Raw genomic sequence first — 19,426 nt, forward strand, 5'->3', positions numbered from 1 at the left:
GATGTGCCTGATTGAAAATTCTCAGTTTTAGTTGAATGGTAGGAGAGAGAGAGAGAGAGAGAGAGAGAGAGAGAGAGAGAGAGGTCGCTGCCGCAACATCACAATCTTCTGCCAGTTCCATGAATCCCGGCAGCACGCAGCAGGCCGGGCAGCGCGAAAGTGGGACGCACACATTGCCTATACCCACCTCCCTACACTACAAGTCCTATAGGCAGCTAGCTGCTGCTGCTAACCTACCCTCATAGCCAGTGGCGGATCCAGGATTCATGGACAGGGGGGGCTGACATCCTTCTTCCTCCTCCAGCCCCCCCTCTCCTTCTTTCTTCTCTTCTTCTTCCCCTCATTCCTCCCCTATTTTCCCTTGATGTGCAAGCATGTAGGGGGGGCTGGCGCACCCCCAGCCCCCACGCTACATCCGCCCCTGCTCATAGCTGAAGTCGGCAAGACGCACACTAACACGACTCATCAGTTCAAATACAGCGCTAGCTATACGGTACAGACTACAGATATCCTATCCGATCTGACCACAGACCACGACGCGGCTACGGTACAGAGAGAGAGAGAGAGAGAGAGAGAGAGAGAGAGAGAGAGAGAGAGAGAGAGAGAGAGAGAGAGAGAGAGAGAGGCAAATAGCTCCTTGGTTTCCATGCCTTACAAATCTAGCATCTGCATTTGTATATAACCTCAGTTGGAAATAGAAATTTCTAACAGCGTAACATTTGCCGGCTAAAACGTTTGTTTCCACCAGTCAGTTTCGAATGGTCCAGAACTACAGATGTTGCCCTGCCAAAACTTCTGTGGCCATCATCTTTGTTATCTTTCTAATTGATCTGCGTTGTTCCTTTTGTTGCACTTGCTCGTTATATTTGCTTCCCTCTACCGAGAGAGTGATAGACGTTACGTTAGGCCGCAGTATTGCGCGTGCTGTGCTCGGCTAGCAATCGGGGGGCTCCTGTCCACTTGGAGATTCTGATTCATCGAGAGGTAAGTCAAGCTCCGCAAATGAGTTCGGTGTTGTTCACGCCAAACTATGCTTGAATCAGTTGCTACCGAACAGTAGAGCAGTGAAACTAGGCTGCTGTTTTTTCTTGATGAACTTACATCCACCAGGCACCAGAATTAATATCACCCGGGGAAAAAAATATGGCAATGGATGAAAAGATGTACACACTTGTAGCAGATTTGAACATGGAGTATGACAAAACGTGCCCATGTTGCACAAATCATGTCGCGGTGCCCGCGCTAACCTAATCATCTTGAGCCACAAAACATCAACCATCCACCTCGCGATCTTGTTGAAGGGCTGGTAGGCACACCCAATGTATCAGTGTGAAGACATGACGAGTGCATTCCTCAAATGAATCCACGCAAGCGTCGAAGGTAATTCCACAATAGGTCCTTTTCCGCAAACAGACCCATCTCACCTGTTACTCCGTCCCTTTTGCTTTTCTCTTCTCCTTTCTCTTCTGCTCTCGTGTGCCTGAAAAAAAGAAGTCAGTGTGTTGCTATTTATACTAGTAGTACATTACAGACAGCTTCTCCAGAACAAGGTAGTATGTCCTATCCACTACCATCCAAAACTAGCATGAGATGCAGCTTACAAGTAACCCAAACAAAATGTGCTACCCGACATAATATGAATAGATGCGGGCCCAAGTCTAAACCCCAATTTTTTGGGATATGTCCGTCCTTGTACAGTGTTAACAGTTGGTTTGTCCCTATAATAGAATTGCAAGGGTAGCTATCCATCTCTTTTAGAAAATTTTGAAAATCAGCAACAAACAATGCCCACACCAGACTGCAAGTGAAGCAAATGAAAGGCAGGATAAGAGGCTGACGTTTCTTTTCTTCATGCTTCTTCCGCTTCCAGTTCTGAGCAAGTCTTTGCTTTTCTTTTTGTTTGTCTAAGTTCACACAGACCTGAAAGTGAGGAATGTCTATCATATAAGAACAGAAGCAGTAAAAGATGCAAAAAGAGCAACTAATAAAAGAATTACATCCACAAAACTCAAACCTTTTTTTGCCACTAATAACATAAAATAATCAATAGACAGAGTCTTCTTTTCAAGCATCCATATGCAAATATGTTGGACAACTTATGCATCTATGTTCCTTTGCTTTTAGGAATAAATCTCTACAAAGAAGGAACATGCATCCCTGGAGAAATCTCTGTTGAGCATACCTCTTGCCCAGAATTCTGAAGTGCTTGTAAGGGTTCGACACGATCCTGACCAATAACAACAAGGCGAGGCCCTTTATTCTCAGACTTGCTGCTTTTGTTGCTTACATTTCTCTTGGTCAACTCTTCTAGTTGCTTCTGAAGTAATGGTGAAATACCAGCCTGAGCAAGTGAATAGAAGATTGTCAGTTCAAGTTACCATTATTGTTTGCATAATTGTGCTTTGTGTCAGAGAACTAACCCCAGCCAAATAGCATCGTGAGAAAGTCTTTGGCTGCAAGGGGCGTTTCAAAAGATCACTCAATTCCTGCAAGTCGAAGCAAAATGTGCTGAAACACAGGCTAGATAGACACAGAAGCATTTTAAAACCGTGAACATTCATAAATAGCTTACTTTCACTAAAATTATAATCCTACTAAAATCTTCTGAAGTACTCAAACCTGTTGAAGCTTTTGGAGATGTGCAGAAGTTGCCTTTCGTTGCATGTGGCCTTTTACACGTTCTTCTTCACTGTCACTTGTCTCCAATAGCAATCCCATGGATTCAGCATTCCTCTGAAGCCAGGATTTGTTAGCATTTTCCTAAAAAGGACAGAGCAAAGTTAGAGCATACAAACAAATACAGTTCAAGATTAATCTGACATCAGCGATAATTTCATACATATTAGAAATGATTAAAGAAAAAATATTGAAAGATTGGAAACAGGAGGGCTTGCCTGTGAACTTTTACGCGCAATCTTGTCAATCTGCCGAGCAAGCGAGAGCCTATTCATTACCTCAGGCATGTAAGCATGATCTACAGGAAATTGCTGGAGGTTCTCCTGTGATGTTCAATATGGTTAGGAAATAGCTGAGTTATTAGCGAAAACAAAAAAGATATACTGACATGACCTAAGGATGAGCCATGCTTGAAAAAGTGTAAAGTGCACTAGTATGCAACCACCAGTAAAAGAGATGTAGCTGGTATCAAACCAAAACAACGGAAACAGCGTCCACAAAAAGCCATCATGATAAGCATTGAACACCAGGTAAACACAGGTAGCCTTCACAGAGCGTGAAATATGAACAGTTGAATACAAAGGAAAATTAATTCGGGCCAAGCAGTAGTTGATCGCTGCTTGATGACAACAGAACCAAAAAATAAACAGCATGATGCATAGTGAGTTAAGGAAAGCTACTGCAATAGAAAGTAGCAGTATGAAAGAAAACTTACCTTTGACAATGACTTGCAAAGAGAGTAAAACTTCGACTTGTCAGCAGAAGAAATTAATGCAATGCTGCAGCCAGCCAATGATCTGCGTGCTGTCCTTCCACTTCTATGGATATAAACCTAGAGGAAGGAAAAGGGGAATTTGAAAACTCTAATAAGTTCTTGGTCCCTCATAACACATATATCACAGAAGTGTAGCTTCAAGAAATAAAACAACACCTACATCAGTTGAATGTGGCAACTGATAGTGGATAACTGTTCGCACATCATCAAAATCCATACCCCTTGCAAAACCATCAGTTGCGACCAAAATGGAATTCTCACTTCCACGGAAACGATCCACAGCCTAATTGAAGACAACAAATTAATCAATGTTTCTCTTTCATGAAAAGCAAAGCAAGAAGAAAATGGCAGGGCAAGTAGTCAAGTGTGCATCAGGAACAAGACACAGATAATGGTCAACATACAGTTCATGTTAGACAAAAACTAGTATGACATCAACAAAATAGTGAGATCCAAAAATGACAGAATGCATCTCCTACAATTAAAGAAGGTATAATTTTCATGAAAGTAAAGATCAGTTACATGAATGTACTCCAATAAGATCAAGTTTGAAAAGACGAATTGTGCAAATAAGCAACCAGACTAATCATGAGACATTCAGATTCTGTGGGAGCTAGATGACAATTTCCACTGCTTAGCAAATATCAAACATGAATATAATAGAAAAGTAAATCACCTTCATGCGAGCCCTTTGTTGCATTTGAGCATGGTTTGTCAAGACATTAATTCCAAGAATTCGCAATATGGAGGAAATGTGGCGTAATGCAGCAATCGATGTACAAAATATTATCGTGCGACCTTGCCCATGAACACTCAGTATATAATACAGATAGGCATCCTTATCCTCTTCACTGCACCTGTAAATCACAAACAAAATAATTTGTCAATACGTAAAACGGTCAACTATAGCTTTTGCATGGAAAGCAAAAGATAAAAGATGCCAATTATAAAGGACTAAAGGAGTTTGTATGACAGAAGGCATACTCGATAAAAGATTCTTCAAGCTTCTCAGGCAAGATTGAAGCCTTTGTCAGATCAACTATTTCTGCATTTGGTTTCATTCCAGCCTGCTTTGACAGTGCTTCAATAGAGCTCACATCATCAGTTGATGCCTTTGAAATAGATAGGCCACGCTTCAGCTTCTTCCGGAAATTAGATGAAAGTGCAAGTGTGGCTGAGAACACAAAGGTTTGCCTCTTTTTTATTTGCAAGATCGGCACAGTCTCACAGTTTGGCATTGTTCTTGCAGCATGTTCATCAGAACCAGTAGTCAGCGGGAGCATCTCAATGATAGATTGTAATTCATGGAAATGGCCTCGTTCGATCATTCTATCAGCCTCATCCAACACAAAGAATGACAACGAATGCAGCTGGGTCCAAAGAAAAGCAACTGTGAGAAAAACATGTCAACATAGATAACCACAGAATGACAATTAAATCAGTACAAGATTAAACAAAATTGAATAATGTGCTCTGCTTTATTCTTTTTCAAAATATGGGACTTCGCTGCTATGTTAAATGCTCGATACAAGCAGCAAGGAAATGTTCATGTTCGATCAGAGACCACAGACCACACGAGGAAGTTGGTTCTATACTGAAAAAACATGTGGGTATTAGTCTGTTGTTTGTGCAAAAAGAAAATAAAAAACTGAAGCAATGCATATCCAAAAGAGGAGATCAATCACCATGAATAAATACATCATATAGAGCAGAAAAGGAGGAAACACCATTCTATGTCATGTTTGAATTGCTAGCATGCATACTGAGAAGTTAATCCATACATTTAGATGTACTAACCTCAACTAGGTGTTGATTGTTCATTGACATGAGCTCCCACAATCTTCCGGGAGTTCCAACAACAATTTCAGGCTTCTTTTTCAAAAGTCGTTCTTGCTTTTCCATTGATAGACCACCAACAATAGGAACAGCATGGATTCCTAAGAACTTGGCTGCATCCTTTAGATGATCGCATACCTGTATATAAAGAATTGTGAGATGTGCATGGCACATGCTAACTTAGTATCTTATCTTAACATGATAATTGGGTGACAGCTTTTCTCAGATGATGATCTAGGACCAATAATAGCAAATATTTCAATTTGGCGACCAACTGAAGAGCTGGGTTTGATTAAAATAAAGAAATTAAGGGCATCAGAATTGGCAGGCCCAATTGATTTGTAGATTGAACTATGTGAGGTAATTCCTTTACCTGTTTTGCAAGCTCCCTGGTGGGTGTCAAAATAAGAGCACGAAGAGGGCTTCCTCCAGAACTTTCTTTCATTTTTTCATCATCCTGGTGTAATCTTGCAGCCTTTTCTCGCTCTTCAAGGAGACGTTGCAAAATGGGGAGGCCAAAAGCAAGTGTCTTTCCAGAACCTGTCTCTGCTGCACCAATAACATCCTGTTGCAAAGCAGATCTCAACAAAGTTAGAAGACTTTAAGGTCTAGAGCTTATGATTATTAAACTTATGGAACAAAAAATTCGCCAGTCAGTTAACAGAATATATCTTTTATGACACATTGAAACCAAAAACATACAAAAATGTTCAAATTTTGAGTCAGCAAAATAGGCTATCAAGCTGAATAGTAGCAATGAACTCACTAGCTAACATTGCTGAAAATTAGTTATTCCATTGTTCAAAAAAGAAAGTTGGCCAATGTTTTGCCAATGAACAATTTGACAAACCTTGCCTTGATGAGCTGCTGCAGGAAAGCAAGACTTTTGTATAGGAGTTGGCTCTTTGAATCCAAGCCTGCACATTGCCTTGACTAGCAGAGGGTGAAGCCTAAGCTCGTGCCATGCAAAAACATCATCCTCGCCCAAAATAAGCTGATCGTCCTTGTCTTGTTCCATATTCTCATTTTCATCTTGCATGCCTGCAGGGTGAAAACAAATTCTAGTGAACTTGCGCTGCTGATCAGATCAATTTTGCAACACTAGATACTATACATATCAAAACCGAATAAATTGCACAGAGACATTTCACATGTGTCAATGCCTGAAAACAACAATCTGGAAGTATAATCACCTTCTGCATTGTCGTCAGCGACTTCTTCATCGCTCTCTGCACTCTTCTCACTATCCTTCACCTTCCTCTTCTTCCTGTTCCTCTTTCTCTTCGTCTTCGTCTTCGTCTTCTTCTTCTCCTTCTCCTTCTCCCCCTCCTGGACATTCTCAACTACCGAATTGCCATCGCCATTCAAGCCCTCGTCATCATCCGAATTCCTCTTCTCGTCGTCATCCCCACGCTTCCGCTTCTTTTTCTTCTTCTTCTTCTTCTTCCCCCGGTCCCCGCCCGCCTTCCCCTCATCCGCTCCCACGTGCCCCACGTCTGCCCCTACAATCCCGAAGTCCGCCTCGTCAATCTCCTCCAACTCCAGGAACCCTGCGCCAAAACCCCCCAATTCGCCACGTCAGTTTACCAAACAGAGAAACCTAGCAAAAAACGACAGCTCCGAGAAGCTCAGCTCTGCTGTTCATTACCTCCTTCCTTGCCGCCGGCGAGGACGAAGAACGGGTCCTCAGCCATGGTGCTGGAGCCCAACGAGGAGGCGCTGGCTCGCTTCGATTTCTTCGTGCCGCGGCTCTTCTTGCTATTTGTCTTAGCGCTTTGGTTGTCTTCCTGCGGCGGAGTGGTGGGGCCCGATGATGGCTGCTGCGGCGGCTCGGCCATCCGAGGCGGCGGTGGCTGGGTGGCGGGAGGAGGCGGCGGCCGCGGGCTAACGGCAGATGGTGAAGAACCGGACAGAGAACTGGTGAAGAAACGGCGAGGGTTTAGGCTAGGCCTAAGTCTTTGGGGCCTTATGGGCCAATCACTGGTTGGGCTTCATGTTCTTGGGCCATCACGCGGCGGAGCCAGCCTGCCTGCCTCCGCCACATCTACCGATCCAACGGCCACGGAACGGAGCACGTCGCGGCCCCGCCGCTCTCCCCGCAAGTCGACCAAAAAGTGCGCGCCCCGCCCACCCGCCGCGGCCCCCGACTGCGCCGCATTCCCGCGGCGACACATGCGGCAGCCACCGTCGAATCCACCCACCCCCACCGACGTGTGGTCCCTCACCGGACGGACCCCACCAGTCATGCGCTGCTCGCCCCGCTCCTCGTCCGCCCGCTCGGTCTCCACGCGATCGCGACAGCCGGAAGGGGGGCGCCTTCGAATCCCGAAAGGAAAGCGCTGTTTCAAAAAAAAAAAAAGGAAAGCGAAAAGCAGGAACAGAAGGCAGTAAAAGGGGGGCAGCCATTTTGAAACCTCGCCCTCCTTCCCCTTCTCGATCCCCAACCCCCCACAGCTGTCTCCGCTCCACCAATCCATCCGTCCATCCCGCCGCGCCCGCATTCTCCGCCCTCCCCGGCGGCGAGCACCCGCCCCGCCCCTCCCTCCTCGGCTCCGTCGCCTCCGGGAGCATCGTCGCGGCGCGCCCCTCGCGGGAGTCGCGGCGGCGCGTTCCCGATCGGAGCTCTCCCCGTCCTAGGGTTTTTGGGGCGGGCCATGGACCCGATGGAGCAGCCGGAGCCCGAAGTCGCGGGCCACTACTACGCCCACCAGGTGAGCGTGCGCGGCCGGATCTCGAGCGGTGGGGGAATGGTGGGGTTCGGGGGTTTTGGGTGGGGTTTTCGACGCCTGACGAGTGATGGTGGTTTTTCCTTTCCGGTGGGGCAGGTGGGCTCCTACTTCCTGACGGGCTACTACAACGTGCTGACGAACCAGCCGCACCTGGCGAGCCAGTTCTACACGGACAGCAGCAGCGTCGTCAGGCTGGACTGCGAGACGGGGCAGTGGTCGCTTGGAGAGACGATGGAGGTACAATCCCGGTCGCTTGTGATTGTTCTGCATTTTTCCTCTCTGGCGATGTTGGATTTTCCTCGCCTGTGAAATACCAGTTCGACTATTGATATTAGTTCTGTATAATAGAATTTTAGCCGCGATCATGTCTTGGAATATCATAATGACTGGCATGACAGTTTTATCGACTATTGGAAGGTTTCTACGATTCTAGATTCAATGTGCGATAAATTTGGACACAAATAGGCGCCTTGTGTACTTTAAATTTGGACACAAACATCACCTAGACGTGTATCAGTTTGTTTGTTGCAAAATGACTAGTCATGTATCAGTTTGTTTGATGCAAAATGAATAGTGTTGAAGGTCAAATAAAGTGATATATAAATTGATTGCCAGTGATCTATTATTGCAAAGTTCTATAATTTTCTGTTAGTAATGTCTTTAGTATGCATATAAAGTTGAACAAATCGCTTACTATTTATTGGAGAAAATATTTGTCTTTAACTTAAAAAGGAGTGGGGACTTGAAACCATGATCTAGACAGCACAATTTTCTGTTCTTCCATCATCCAGCAACATTGTTTTGGTGTGTGCACTCTGATAAACCATACTTTTTATTGTTGGGTTAAGCCATCTTACTTCTATTGTTATCTACTTTTGCAGGTTATCAATGATATGATGATGTCCATGAATGTAACCAAGGTTGAGGTTAAAACAGCAAATTTCTTGGAGTCATGGGGTGCTGCGATCACGCTGCTGGTCACTGGCCTAGTGCAATTGAAGGACTACCCTGTTCGCAAGCGATTCGTTCAGAATATTGTTCTTGCTCCAAAGAAAGATGGGTATTTTATATTCAGTGACATCTTTAAGCTCATTTGTGATGAGTATGATGATCAGTACCACGTTTCTGATTACAATTGTGCTGACAACCTGCCCCAAGTGGATGCTTCTTATACAATGGCTGAAACAGGTATCTCTTCCCAATGGTGTTCAAATTATTCTACATACAAATAGCTGGTATTCTACTGTTTCATGGACTTTCCAACTGTTTTGTGCCATCTTGTGCATTAGATGCTAATAAGTAAATCCATATTGGAGCTGCTTCTCTTTTGCAAAAAGATTTTGTTATATTGTCTTTTGTTTTATAGAATTCACATCATAACTGACAGGGTAACCAGATACCTTTTATGTTTAATGCCTTTTAATCTAGGTCTTCACTGATCCTTTTCTCATTCCTATTTAAATTTGATGAACATGTTTCTGGACAATAAACTTGAACTCATCGATTCTTATTTCCCATTTTTCTTTTGGTGACAGATAGTTATTGCATACATTCATGCTTAGGTTGAGGGAAAGTATGTCTTAAATCATAGGCATGCTATCATTGCACTGAGATTCTTTTGTTGCATAATTCACCAGGGTCTGATTATTTGGATGGAGAGACTCAGGAGGTTGTAGCTCCTGCTGAAAATCATGTGCAGCAGCAAGATCCTTCGGAGTATAAGGTTGTGAATGTGATCTACGAGGAAACTCATTCAGAAGAGCATGTGCCCTCATTCCCCAGTTCAAAAGATGTTAAACAGGATTCGCCTCTTGCTCCCCACCCTCCTTCCCCGCCTACCCCCGAAGAACCTGTTGAAGAAGCACCTAAAACATATGCTTCAGTGGTAAGCAAACACATCTTATATTTTATAAGCTGTATTCATTGTACCTGTTCTTAATGGATTGTAATGATCAGTTGCGAACAAAAGCGAAGGCCACAATGGGGACTGCTGAGTCACAACAGGCTCAACAGTTGCCTCAGCAGGTGCAAACTGTCCTGGTGCATGAAAAATCTAACTTGGACAACAACCGGGCTGTTAGCGCCCCTGATGATGAAGGTTTCTTTCTTTCATGCACTTTTTGACTGTTGCTTTTGTTGAATTCTATTTTTGACCTATGTTTAAACTATTTTGTCGTTACTACAAAATTTATAGCCACTGAACATGGGTAGAATACATTCTGGCCTTTAGCGCTTGAAATGGCCTTTGAACTTGTTTATTGGTTAGCTGAGAATTCTTGTTAGGATACTGGATACACAAACTCATGTTTGCGCTTTGTTTCGCACTGTTATTTTCTTCTCAACATGTGAGAGTTGCTGCATCATCGCAATCTTGAGATTTGATCTAGTTTTATCTTGTTGCTTGTTTGAAGAATTACTGACCCGCACCCCATCTAATTCTCAAGCATGCTACTAGTATGTAGGATGGACTTGCTGAATTTGCTGTTGATTAACCACTCTTGGGGATGGACTGTATTTTTCTTTCTGGAAGCATTCTTACAGTATTGTTGGGCTGGGCATTAGCTTTTCTTTATTAAAAGTTTCCATTCTCCTCAAGACTTGCAACTCTAAACTCCTTATATCTGTCGAGGACCTTCTGCTTCATGCGACAGAATTTTCTGATCTCTGGACAGTCAAAGGTTTTTTATTTTGTATGTGCACCATATATGCCTAGATAGTATACCTAATTTGATGAGGTGCATGTTTAATTCTGTGGTATCTAGTGATCTAGTCCATTACTTTATTTTGCTATGTCATGTTTTTTTTGTGTGTTTTTTTTATGTAGCCTTAACTGCTGATGTTTCTTTTTTTCAGAAGAGTTTATTTCAGTTTATGTTGGGAATCTTTCGCCATCTACTTCAGTCTTTGATCTTGAGAAGGTGTTTCAGGTTTTTGGCAGAATTAAACCTGATGGAGTTGCTATCCGAAGCCGCAAGGTTTCTTGCCTTTATTAAGTGCTTTTATGTTTGCTTTGCTAAGTTGTATCGCCCTCCTAATTTCATTACTGATACACAGGAGGCTGGAGTCTTCTTTGGCTTTGTTGAGTTTGAGGACATGTCTGGTATTCAGAATGCTTTAAATGTAAGTTTCCCTTAGTATGGCAGGCTTATGTAATATGCCATTATATCATCAATACAGCTAGCTCAGTCAGAAAACCTATCCAACTAATCACCTAGAAAAGGAATAAAATGGAAGTGGAATCACTTCATGAACATCATAACAGTTTTTGCACTATCCCATGAGCATGGTAGGGGGCAAAGAATACGAACTATGTTCTGCCAAAGTGGAAAGTAGAAACATACACCTCAGGTCATTAGAATTTTAAACTATAAAGTGAGGTATAGACTGATATCTCAATGAATTTCTACATCTATAATGAGTCCATGTGTAGGCTTAATTTGCCAGGTGAAGTTCTTTGACTGACTAGTGACTACTGCATTACCAATATCTGTTTGATATGCAGATGTATAACAAAATTAGGCTTTAGTTAGATGTTAATGGAAAAAAAGAAATAGCGATGCTATCCATCTCATGCACATTTCACCAAGATGCTGTCTTATCTGATTAATCTTTTGAACATCAGGCGTCGCCGATAGAATTGAATGGCCGTTTAGTACATGTTGAGGAGAGGAGGCCTAACTGTGGATTCCCAAGTGCCAGAAGTAAGTATTTTCACTCAGGATCGTCTCCATTTGATTAAGCAATTTTTCTTCCACCATTTGTGCCAACATTTCGCATAGAACATTCTGTATTGTGATAGTTTTAGGCAGATGGATGGAATACTGAATACTGATAAGCAATGTGATAACCATTTGCCTCTGTTAGTTGCAAAAGACACAAATTAGAGCTTTGTAGTTTTCTCTTGTTCCTGTGTTTATTCTCTCTTTTATTAGGCTTGTTAATTGTAGTTTCTTGCTGTGCAGGACGGGGGCGAGGAAAGGACCAAGCTGGTGGGCGATATGACGGGGAGTATGCTACTCGATCGAAGGGAACCGGGTACCAGAAAAGGGGTGGACGCCAGTATGATAGCTACTACTAGTTTCGTATCTGCTCTGCTGGTGGATGAGTTTCGTATCTGCTCTGCTGGTGGATGGCCATGTGCCGTAGGTGTTCTCTACCTGGTGCGGTTCTGGCCATAGTTTTGCCGAGAGTCACAATGGTGTGGGGGCTAGCATAGCTTTGTTGACATTAAGCAGAGTCGTTTTGGGATGGGCTTCTGTTACTGTTTTGTTGCGTCATAGTAGTTTTTGCGCCTCAGCTACAGTGACCTGTTAAAATATTGATCATGCTGCCGTCTGGATCGGTGTCTTTTGAGAACACATTAGAAGTTTTGGGATCGGTGTCTTTTGAGAACACGTTAGAAGTTTTTACGAATGTTAGGACCTGTTTAGTTCCCACTCCATAAATCTCGTAAACGCAAAAAAAAATGTCACATCGAATGTTTCGATATATGCATGGAGTATTAAATGAAGTCTATTTATAAAACTTTTTGCATGGATGGGCTGTAAATCGCGAGACGAATTTAATGAGCCTATTTAATTCATGATTTGCAATAGTGAAGCTACAGTAATTATCCGTTAATTATTAATTAATTATAGATTAATTAGCATCATTAGATTCGTCTCGCGATTTACAACTCATCTGTGTAAAAAGTTTTATAAATAGGCTTTATTTAGTACTTCAAATTAGTAAGATTCCATCGCAAATTTTTTTTTCAAAACATCTAAACACGGCTTAGTGAACAGTTTCGGTATTTCTCCTGGGTTGTTTGGCGTGTTGATAGTTGGTCAGCTTAAATTGTCAGTCTGCGCTTGTTATGTTGCCATTTTTTTTTGTCATGCTCGCAATTGTTCGCATTTAGCTCCTGCAGGTTGCCGTTCGAGCTGTTCCTGTAACGCCTGATAGTATGATCGAAAGTTTATATTTGCGGGGCTTAGGGCTTGTACAACCCTGCCCCTAGGCGCATGATCGAAGCTTATATTTGTTGTTACGACGGATTGACGACGAAGAATAGAGTTGTGATGTTTCTGACTTTCCTGTAACACTCTTTTGCACAAAGTCTCACCGAGCCAAGAGATCTTCGCCAGCTGCGTCATCCAACATGGTAGGATCGGCACAGCTTCAGTGTAAGGATCACGATCTCGCAAGGTAGCCTTGTTCAGTGTGCCATATTTTTTTTTAGATTACAAGCGCTGCCTAGACAGGGCCATCTAGAGCAAAATTACACATCCTCTGTTCCCTGTTCATCAGACTATCATAAAGTTTACATGCCGTCCAGCTTCTAACGCTCCAACTGCCACCTTATTTATTCGCCAATTAGCACAAACATTTTGCAGGCTAAATTACATCGCTAGCACGCCCCAAGGTTCACCAAACCGGTGGGAACCGGTCCGGTTTGACCGGTTACCGGTCAAACCGGTCCGGCCCGGTTCCGGTTTGGTCCGGTACCCAACCGGCCAAAATTCAAAATTTAAATTTAAATTTAAATTCAAAAAATGAAAAATTCCTTAAAATTTTTTAAAAATACTTCAAGGTGCAATGAATCTAATAGTGTCAAATTTTCTCAAAAATTCGTTCATTTAGTATAGTTTGCGGGGATTTAAAGTTAAATCAAAAAAGAAAAAAGAAAAAAATGGACCGGCCCATTAAAGCCCACCGGTCAAACCGGTCAAACCGGCCGGTAAACCGGTCAAACCGATCAGTAAACCGGTAAAACCGGCCGGTAAACCGGTTGCACGGGAACTATTGAATTTGAATTTGAATTCAAACCGGTCAAATCGGCCGGTAAACCGGTCGGAACCGGTTGCACAGGATTTTTTCAATTTATTTGAATTTGGATTTGAATTCAACCGGTTTCCACCGGTTCAAACCGGTCCGGTAAACCGCTACCGGAGGACGGCGGTTTGACCGGACCGGTCGGTTCGGTTAACCCTGGCACGCCCACGCTGCCCCTGTGGGATCAGACGGCCGCCGAAGCCAGTTCCCTCACCTGCCCTGCCTGCTGTGCAGGCGCAGCTCGCTGATCCGGGGCTCCAGTCCCGCCCGTGCCTTGCTCGCCTTCCCCGAGGCCGTCGTCGTTGGCGTCCTGCTCCCACAGGAAGCTGGCGTACGCGGCGAGGACATGGCTGCGAGAGCGAAAAATCGAAAATACACAGGCACAAACCGTCAGCTCCTCCTCTCGGGCTCAAGGAATTCGAAAATCAAATTGCCCTCGTTGTAGACTCATTTTCCCGGACGGCTACCTACCTGTTCTCCGGGGCGGCCTGCACGGACTTGCGGAAGTAGCCGAGGCACCTCTCCTGGTCGCGGTGCACCTCCCAGACCAGCTTGGCGTACTGCGACATGATCTCGCCGTCGCCGGGGTCCGCCAGCATGGCGCGCGAGTAGTACTCCTCCGCCCTCCTCGCGTCGCCCTTCACCTGACGACGTTGCTCATGTCGTAAGCTGTACTAGGACACAAGGGGGAGACGCAGGCAGCAACGGGCGTGGCGGCGTACCTCGTGCAGGAACTGCGCGTAGTTGCGCAGGAACAGCGCGTTGCCGGGCTGCTCGTCCACCATCCGCTTGTACTGCGCGTCCAGCGCGGCCGCCTCCTCGTCCTGCTCCCGCAGCGCCGCCTGCTCCTCCGCCCCGCCGCCGCCCCCCATCGTCTCGCCCTTGCCTCCCGCGGCCGTGCTCTTGCCGGCGGTGAAGAAGCCGGAGGCGATGCGGTCGATCCCGAGGCCCCTCGCCAGGAACAGCGGCACCTCCGGGTGGTCCGGCTGCGCCGTGCGCTGCCCCTGCTGCTGATCCTGCAGCAACAGCTCCGGGTCCTCGTGCTGCTCGTCGTGGCCGTGGCGGGTCTCCTCCTGGGACGCCAGCGGTGCGCCGCCGATGGTGTTGTACACGGAGAAGGAGAGCTCCGTGCGGAGGCCACCGCCGGAGGTGGGTCTGCTGCTGATGCCGCCGGCGCCTGCGTCGCTCGGGGTTGAGAGGGCGGGGATGTGGCTGTCGGAGAAGGCTCGCCGGAGCTGCAGGGAGGAGGTGGGCGAGGGAAAGGAGGAGAGGAAGAAGGGGCGCAGGAAGGGCGTGGATGAGCTCCGCAGCAACATCCTCCGAGCCTTCTCAGAAAGGAGAGAAGACAGAAGAGGACGCGGAGGTTCCGCTTCGTCGTCCTCGAGATCTGAACCCTCGTGTCTTCATTTATATCGCCGCAGCTCACAGGCTGGAACCTCCGGCCAACTTGGCTGCAGGGTCGGCAGGTTTTTCCTTTGACCGGCCAACGCGTCCTCTCGAGAGCGGGCGCACGTGACTCGCTGTCGATTTCATAAGCCAGGGTCTCGAGATCGATGACCCTGCTCGATGCAGGTGAAGAGGGCCCCGAACCTTCGATGTTCGATCGCAAGCTCGCTGAACGCAGCATTCCTGCGTGCGAGTCATGCAACGGCCGCTGGTTCGAGAGTGGACTAGAGGCTTTGCTTCTCTTTCCAACAAGAAAGCTGCCGCCATTGTGTCAACCCTACTTCCTGGCTTAGCGCGATCTTATCGGCAACGCGCAAGAACCTCGTGGGCGGCGGGCTGGGCTTGCTAGATGCACGTCGGCGTCCGGTTTAATGCACCTCACGTGCGCGCCTCTGACCTCGCGGCGAGCCAGAAAAGGAGCCGCGAGCCACAAAAGGAGCCATGCCGTGGCAAGACCGGAGCTCTCGGACGCCGGGAACGGTCGTGTCTTGTGAAGAACTACCTTTCCTGCCACCGCCGAAGCCGCGAGGCCGACGCCACCGCTCCAACACCGTCCCCGTAGAGGGGGCGGCTTGGTGTGGGCGTGTGGCCGTGTCATTCGCGGGCGGCGCCGAGGCGGCACGGGCCTGCGCCGGGCCCTTGTGGAGTTGTGGTGGAACTAGATGTGTTCTCGAAACAATCAGCGAGAGTAGATCAAAAAAAAAAAAACAATCAGCGAGAGTGCGAGACCGGCCAAGAGGCGAAAGTAAACCACCAAATAATATCCAAATTGATCGAAGTGTACTACCATTCAAATTCCTCAACACAGAGCATCCCACATTCTCACTCAACCAGCGCGAAACCGTTCTTGACGTACTGCAAACACGGGAACGGCAACCCCAGCGCGCGCTCAACCACGTCGCACTTCGACAGGAGCTTGCCGAGGACGAAGTCCCTGCGGCTGAGCCCCAGGCGCGCGCCGACGCCGGCGCCGCTGGCGACCGCCTCGCCGCGGCAGGCGACGAGGGTGATGTTGCAGAGCCACGGGACGGCGGCCGTGAAGGCCATCCCGAAGTGGTGCTTGTACGCCCCGCAGACCTCGGAGACGCGCCGGCCCATGGGAAGCACGCTCTGGAACTCGGCGTGGCCCGGAAGCTCCGAGTCGGAGTGCAGGTTCACCACCACGGTGCCGTGGACCGGGTGGACCCTCCTCTCCAGGTCCTTCATGAACGCCCCGTCGGCGTCCCAGAGCTTGCGGGGGAACACGTCATCCCCGTCGTAGGCGTCGATGAAGACGAGGTCGTATTGGTTGCTGTCGCTGGCGATGAAGTCCTCGGCATCCGCAATGTGGAGGAAGATGCGGTCGTGTATGCCTCCCCATAGCAGATCGTCGGCGTCGGCGGGCAGCATGGATTCAGATGATAAGCCTTTCACAGGTGATATGGGGAAACCCATGGCTTCGACGGAAGCTGAGACAACCACCGGATCAATCTCCACAATGTGGATGGAAGCACCTGAAAGGGGGTGAACTAAGATCAGGCATTTTAATGATGCAGACGCCTAAGACATTTGTAGGTGTAACTCCACCATCGAATACTATGTTAGGCTCAGGGGTCAGGCCAAATCCCTCAATGAGCTGTTTTGCATAGGAGGTCTTTTGTTTTTAAGTTGTTGTCTATTCATGTGAAAGATAAATTCTTCAGCTAAATTAATTTGGTTTAGAGGTGCCACCAAACAACCTAAACTGGGGCACCATTCACTATCTCACTTTACTACAGTATGCCGAAAACAAAGTATCAGCAAGTCGGAAATCGCAGTACAGATAGTGTATTGTTACTAAGAATTGCTGAAGCTTGTGATAGTGCATACCTCTGAACTTGCTTGCCAAAAACAATGGTAAGCTGCCACCACCATGGCCGATGCACAGAATTTTCATATTGTTCTGTCCAGATACTGCTTCGGGGAGATCATAAGAAGCACAAGGAAGTGCCGTTAATCCCGCTGACACCATACTCTTGACATCTGTAAAACTCTAATCTCAGATGAAAGATACAGCACAAACATTAAAAAAAAAGACTAGGTAGCTTTTGCATCGAACACTCTACAGCTAGGGCAAGTTGTAGATTAACAGACATAAATGAACAGATGATGTTAACAGATCGAGCACAATGGACATATCATGGTCAATGCAGGATGATACAAGTGAACTCACAAGGAACAGCTAAAACATGTGGTTGCTGCATCAAGACTAATGATCTCTGACCCGATGTCCTATAGCATGTCATTACTTTTACAGTGCTTTGCCGTGTATGATCATTAAAACGCATTACTCGCCACTGGTAGCCTAGTATCTTAAATTGGTCGACGCCAGCTGACTCTGGGTATAATCTTGCATTTCTTTCATGAAGCCATGTCTCCACTGCTGGCCAATGCTCAATAGCCTGATATTATATAACAAGCTCTGTTTCAACATAAGTCCAGAATATATTTCTACTAAAAAACTGATTCTCAAAACGCTGCTAAAATTAGTGCAGCAATGATTCTCATAGTAATACAAATTCATATGAAAGCACAAATAGAAAACTAGACGCTAACACTTTTTTACAAGCATTTCTTCCTCAATTTAGTTTTGTCTAAGTCAAACTAATCAAATGAATACACTATCCATACATATATTATGCTGGAATTAATGAGACTAATTTGATATTATATGTATTGGTTCGTTTACCTACAGAATTGGTAAAATCTATAGAAGTTTGACTTAGGAAAAACTAAGGGTATGTTTAGTTTATTTTGCAAAATTGTGTAAAGATGTAAAGAGGGCATTTGAAGTACTAAATGAAGTCTATTTGCAAAACTTTTTGCATAGATGGGTTGTAAATCGCGAGACGAATCTAATGATGCTAATTAATCCATGTTTAATCAGTAATTAGCGGATGGTTACTGTAGCATCACTGTTGCAAATCATGGATTAAATAGGCTCATTAGAATCGTCTCGCGATTTACAGCCCATCCATGCAAAAAGTTTTGTAAATAGACTTCATTTAGTACTTCAAATTAGCAAGATTCCGTTTCACTTTAATGCGTTTACGGCTTTTTTGCAAAAACCTGTAAAGATCTAAACAGGGCCTAAATTTCAAAACGGAGGTAAGTGAGGAAGTAAAAAGGTTGGAGTAGAACCTAAGCCTAGATCACAGCACCATTAATTTTTTTCCTGCTACAAGCAATAATCGCAGACAGACAGTGCCAGTCTATTGAGAGAAAAAATGAAGACCAAGTTTTTATTTTAGGGCGAAAGAAGACCAAGTTGCTAAATTTAGTGAGAACCTCTGTTACCAAATTGAGGAAAACCTTGTCTCTCGCTAACCTCAGCACAAGCTATATGGCCAAGCAGGGCTGCAGGAAAGAGAAGCTATAGCTACCGGGCGGGAGGCTGGGTAGGCGAAGACAGAGACGACGCCGTTGCCGCACTCAGAGTGGCGGCGGAAGACGGTCTGCGCCCCCTCGCCGGGACCGTCCTCCTTGCCCCACCACTCCCTGTGATACGACCAGTCCCCCTCGTCGAGGGAAGGCTGATGCCGTGTGCCCGCAGCGGCTGGAGACGCCTCCGCCGCCGCCGACGACAGCCGCCGGGCGGCGCCGCGGGTGCATCTCGACGCCGCCGCTCGCAGCATTTGTGCGCGACCTTGCTGGCCTTCTGGGAGCCGTGGGGCAAGGAGGACAGTCCCGGCCCAGTCCCGGCCCAGAGGAAAAGCCCACAAGGCCACAGGCCCAGCGTAGGCCTGCACTAGTTCTCTGCTCCATCCGTTCTAAATTATAGATTGTTTGATTTTTTTTCACTTCAAATTTGACTACTCGTCTTATTCAAAAAATTATGCAAAATATCAATTTATTTATTATGGCTTGATTCATCAATATAAGTTCTTAAAATATTATTTAAATCTAACTATATTTGCACAAATTTTTTTAATAAAATGAGTTGTCAAATTTGGTATAAAAAAATCAAATGACCTAATTTGAAACAGAGAGAGTACTAGACTACTACTTTATATCCACTAAAAAAAGACTACTACTTTTACAGGGACCCAATGTTAGAATTCAAAAGAAAAGAAGTAATATTTCAGAAAAATAAACAAAGATGGGGAAATACAAAGAAAGTAAATTGGCAAGT

At 45.7% G+C, this 19,426-nt stretch overlaps 4 protein-coding genes across 5 annotated transcripts; 1 reads left to right on the forward strand and 3 right to left on the reverse strand.

Annotated features, from left to right (window-relative positions):
- Positions 1-1,057: 1,057 nt before the first annotated feature.
- On the reverse strand, positions 1,058-7,217 carry LOC120642377 (DEAD-box ATP-dependent RNA helicase 13-like). 2 transcript variants are annotated; one of them, XM_039918872.1, is made up of 15 exons: positions 6,936-7,217; positions 6,481-6,837; positions 6,138-6,328; positions 5,661-5,852; positions 5,249-5,425; positions 4,436-4,821; positions 4,128-4,308; positions 3,612-3,734; positions 3,392-3,508; positions 2,895-2,999; positions 2,620-2,760; positions 2,421-2,486; positions 2,183-2,341; positions 1,839-1,920; positions 1,058-1,480 (listed from the first exon to the last, which is right to left on the reverse strand). In XM_039918872.1, exons 1-15 carry the CDS (start codon positions 7,123-7,125, stop codon positions 1,428-1,430), a joined length of 2,520 nt encoding a protein of 839 aa, XP_039774806.1. In that variant the 5' UTR covers positions 7,126-7,217; the 3' UTR covers positions 1,058-1,427. The 2 variants fall into 2 exon arrangements, with proteins under 2 accessions (XP_039774806.1, XP_039774807.1); XM_039918873.1 differs by lacking the exon at positions 2,421-2,486.
- A 463-nt stretch (positions 7,218-7,680) lies between these two features.
- On the forward strand, positions 7,681-12,410 carry LOC120642451 (nuclear transport factor 2-like). The gene is made up of 9 exons (XM_039918975.1): positions 7,681-7,998; positions 8,113-8,253; positions 8,898-9,204; positions 9,654-9,901; positions 9,973-10,114; positions 10,870-10,991; positions 11,071-11,136; positions 11,639-11,717; positions 11,979-12,410. Exons 1-9 carry the CDS (start codon positions 7,942-7,944, stop codon positions 12,092-12,094), a joined length of 1,278 nt encoding a protein of 425 aa, XP_039774909.1. The 5' UTR covers positions 7,681-7,941; the 3' UTR covers positions 12,095-12,410.
- A 772-nt stretch (positions 12,411-13,182) lies between these two features.
- On the reverse strand, positions 13,183-15,220 carry LOC120642510. Its single transcript, XM_039919071.1, has 4 exons — positions 14,553-15,220; positions 14,302-14,474; positions 13,998-14,180; positions 13,183-13,416 (listed from the first exon to the last, which is right to left on the reverse strand). The coding sequence occupies exons 1-3, from the start codon at positions 15,144-15,146 to the stop codon at positions 14,015-14,017; spliced, it is 933 nt and encodes a 310-aa protein (XP_039775005.1). The 5' UTR covers positions 15,147-15,220; the 3' UTR covers positions 13,183-13,416; positions 13,998-14,014.
- A 798-nt stretch (positions 15,221-16,018) lies between these two features.
- On the reverse strand, positions 16,019-18,937 carry LOC120642448. The gene is made up of 4 exons (XM_039918972.1): positions 18,678-18,937; positions 17,468-17,696; positions 17,125-17,277; positions 16,019-16,769 (listed from the first exon to the last, which is right to left on the reverse strand). Exons 1-4 carry the CDS (start codon positions 18,927-18,929, stop codon positions 16,099-16,101), a joined length of 1,305 nt encoding a protein of 434 aa, XP_039774906.1. The 5' UTR covers positions 18,930-18,937; the 3' UTR covers positions 16,019-16,098.
- Positions 18,938-19,426: the final 489 nt, after the last annotated feature.

This window comes from Panicum virgatum, chromosome 7K (genome assembly GCF_016808335.1).
Source record: "Panicum virgatum strain AP13 chromosome 7K, P.virgatum_v5, whole genome shotgun sequence".
NCBI classification, from domain to species: domain Eukaryota; kingdom Viridiplantae; phylum Streptophyta; class Magnoliopsida; order Poales; family Poaceae; genus Panicum; species Panicum virgatum.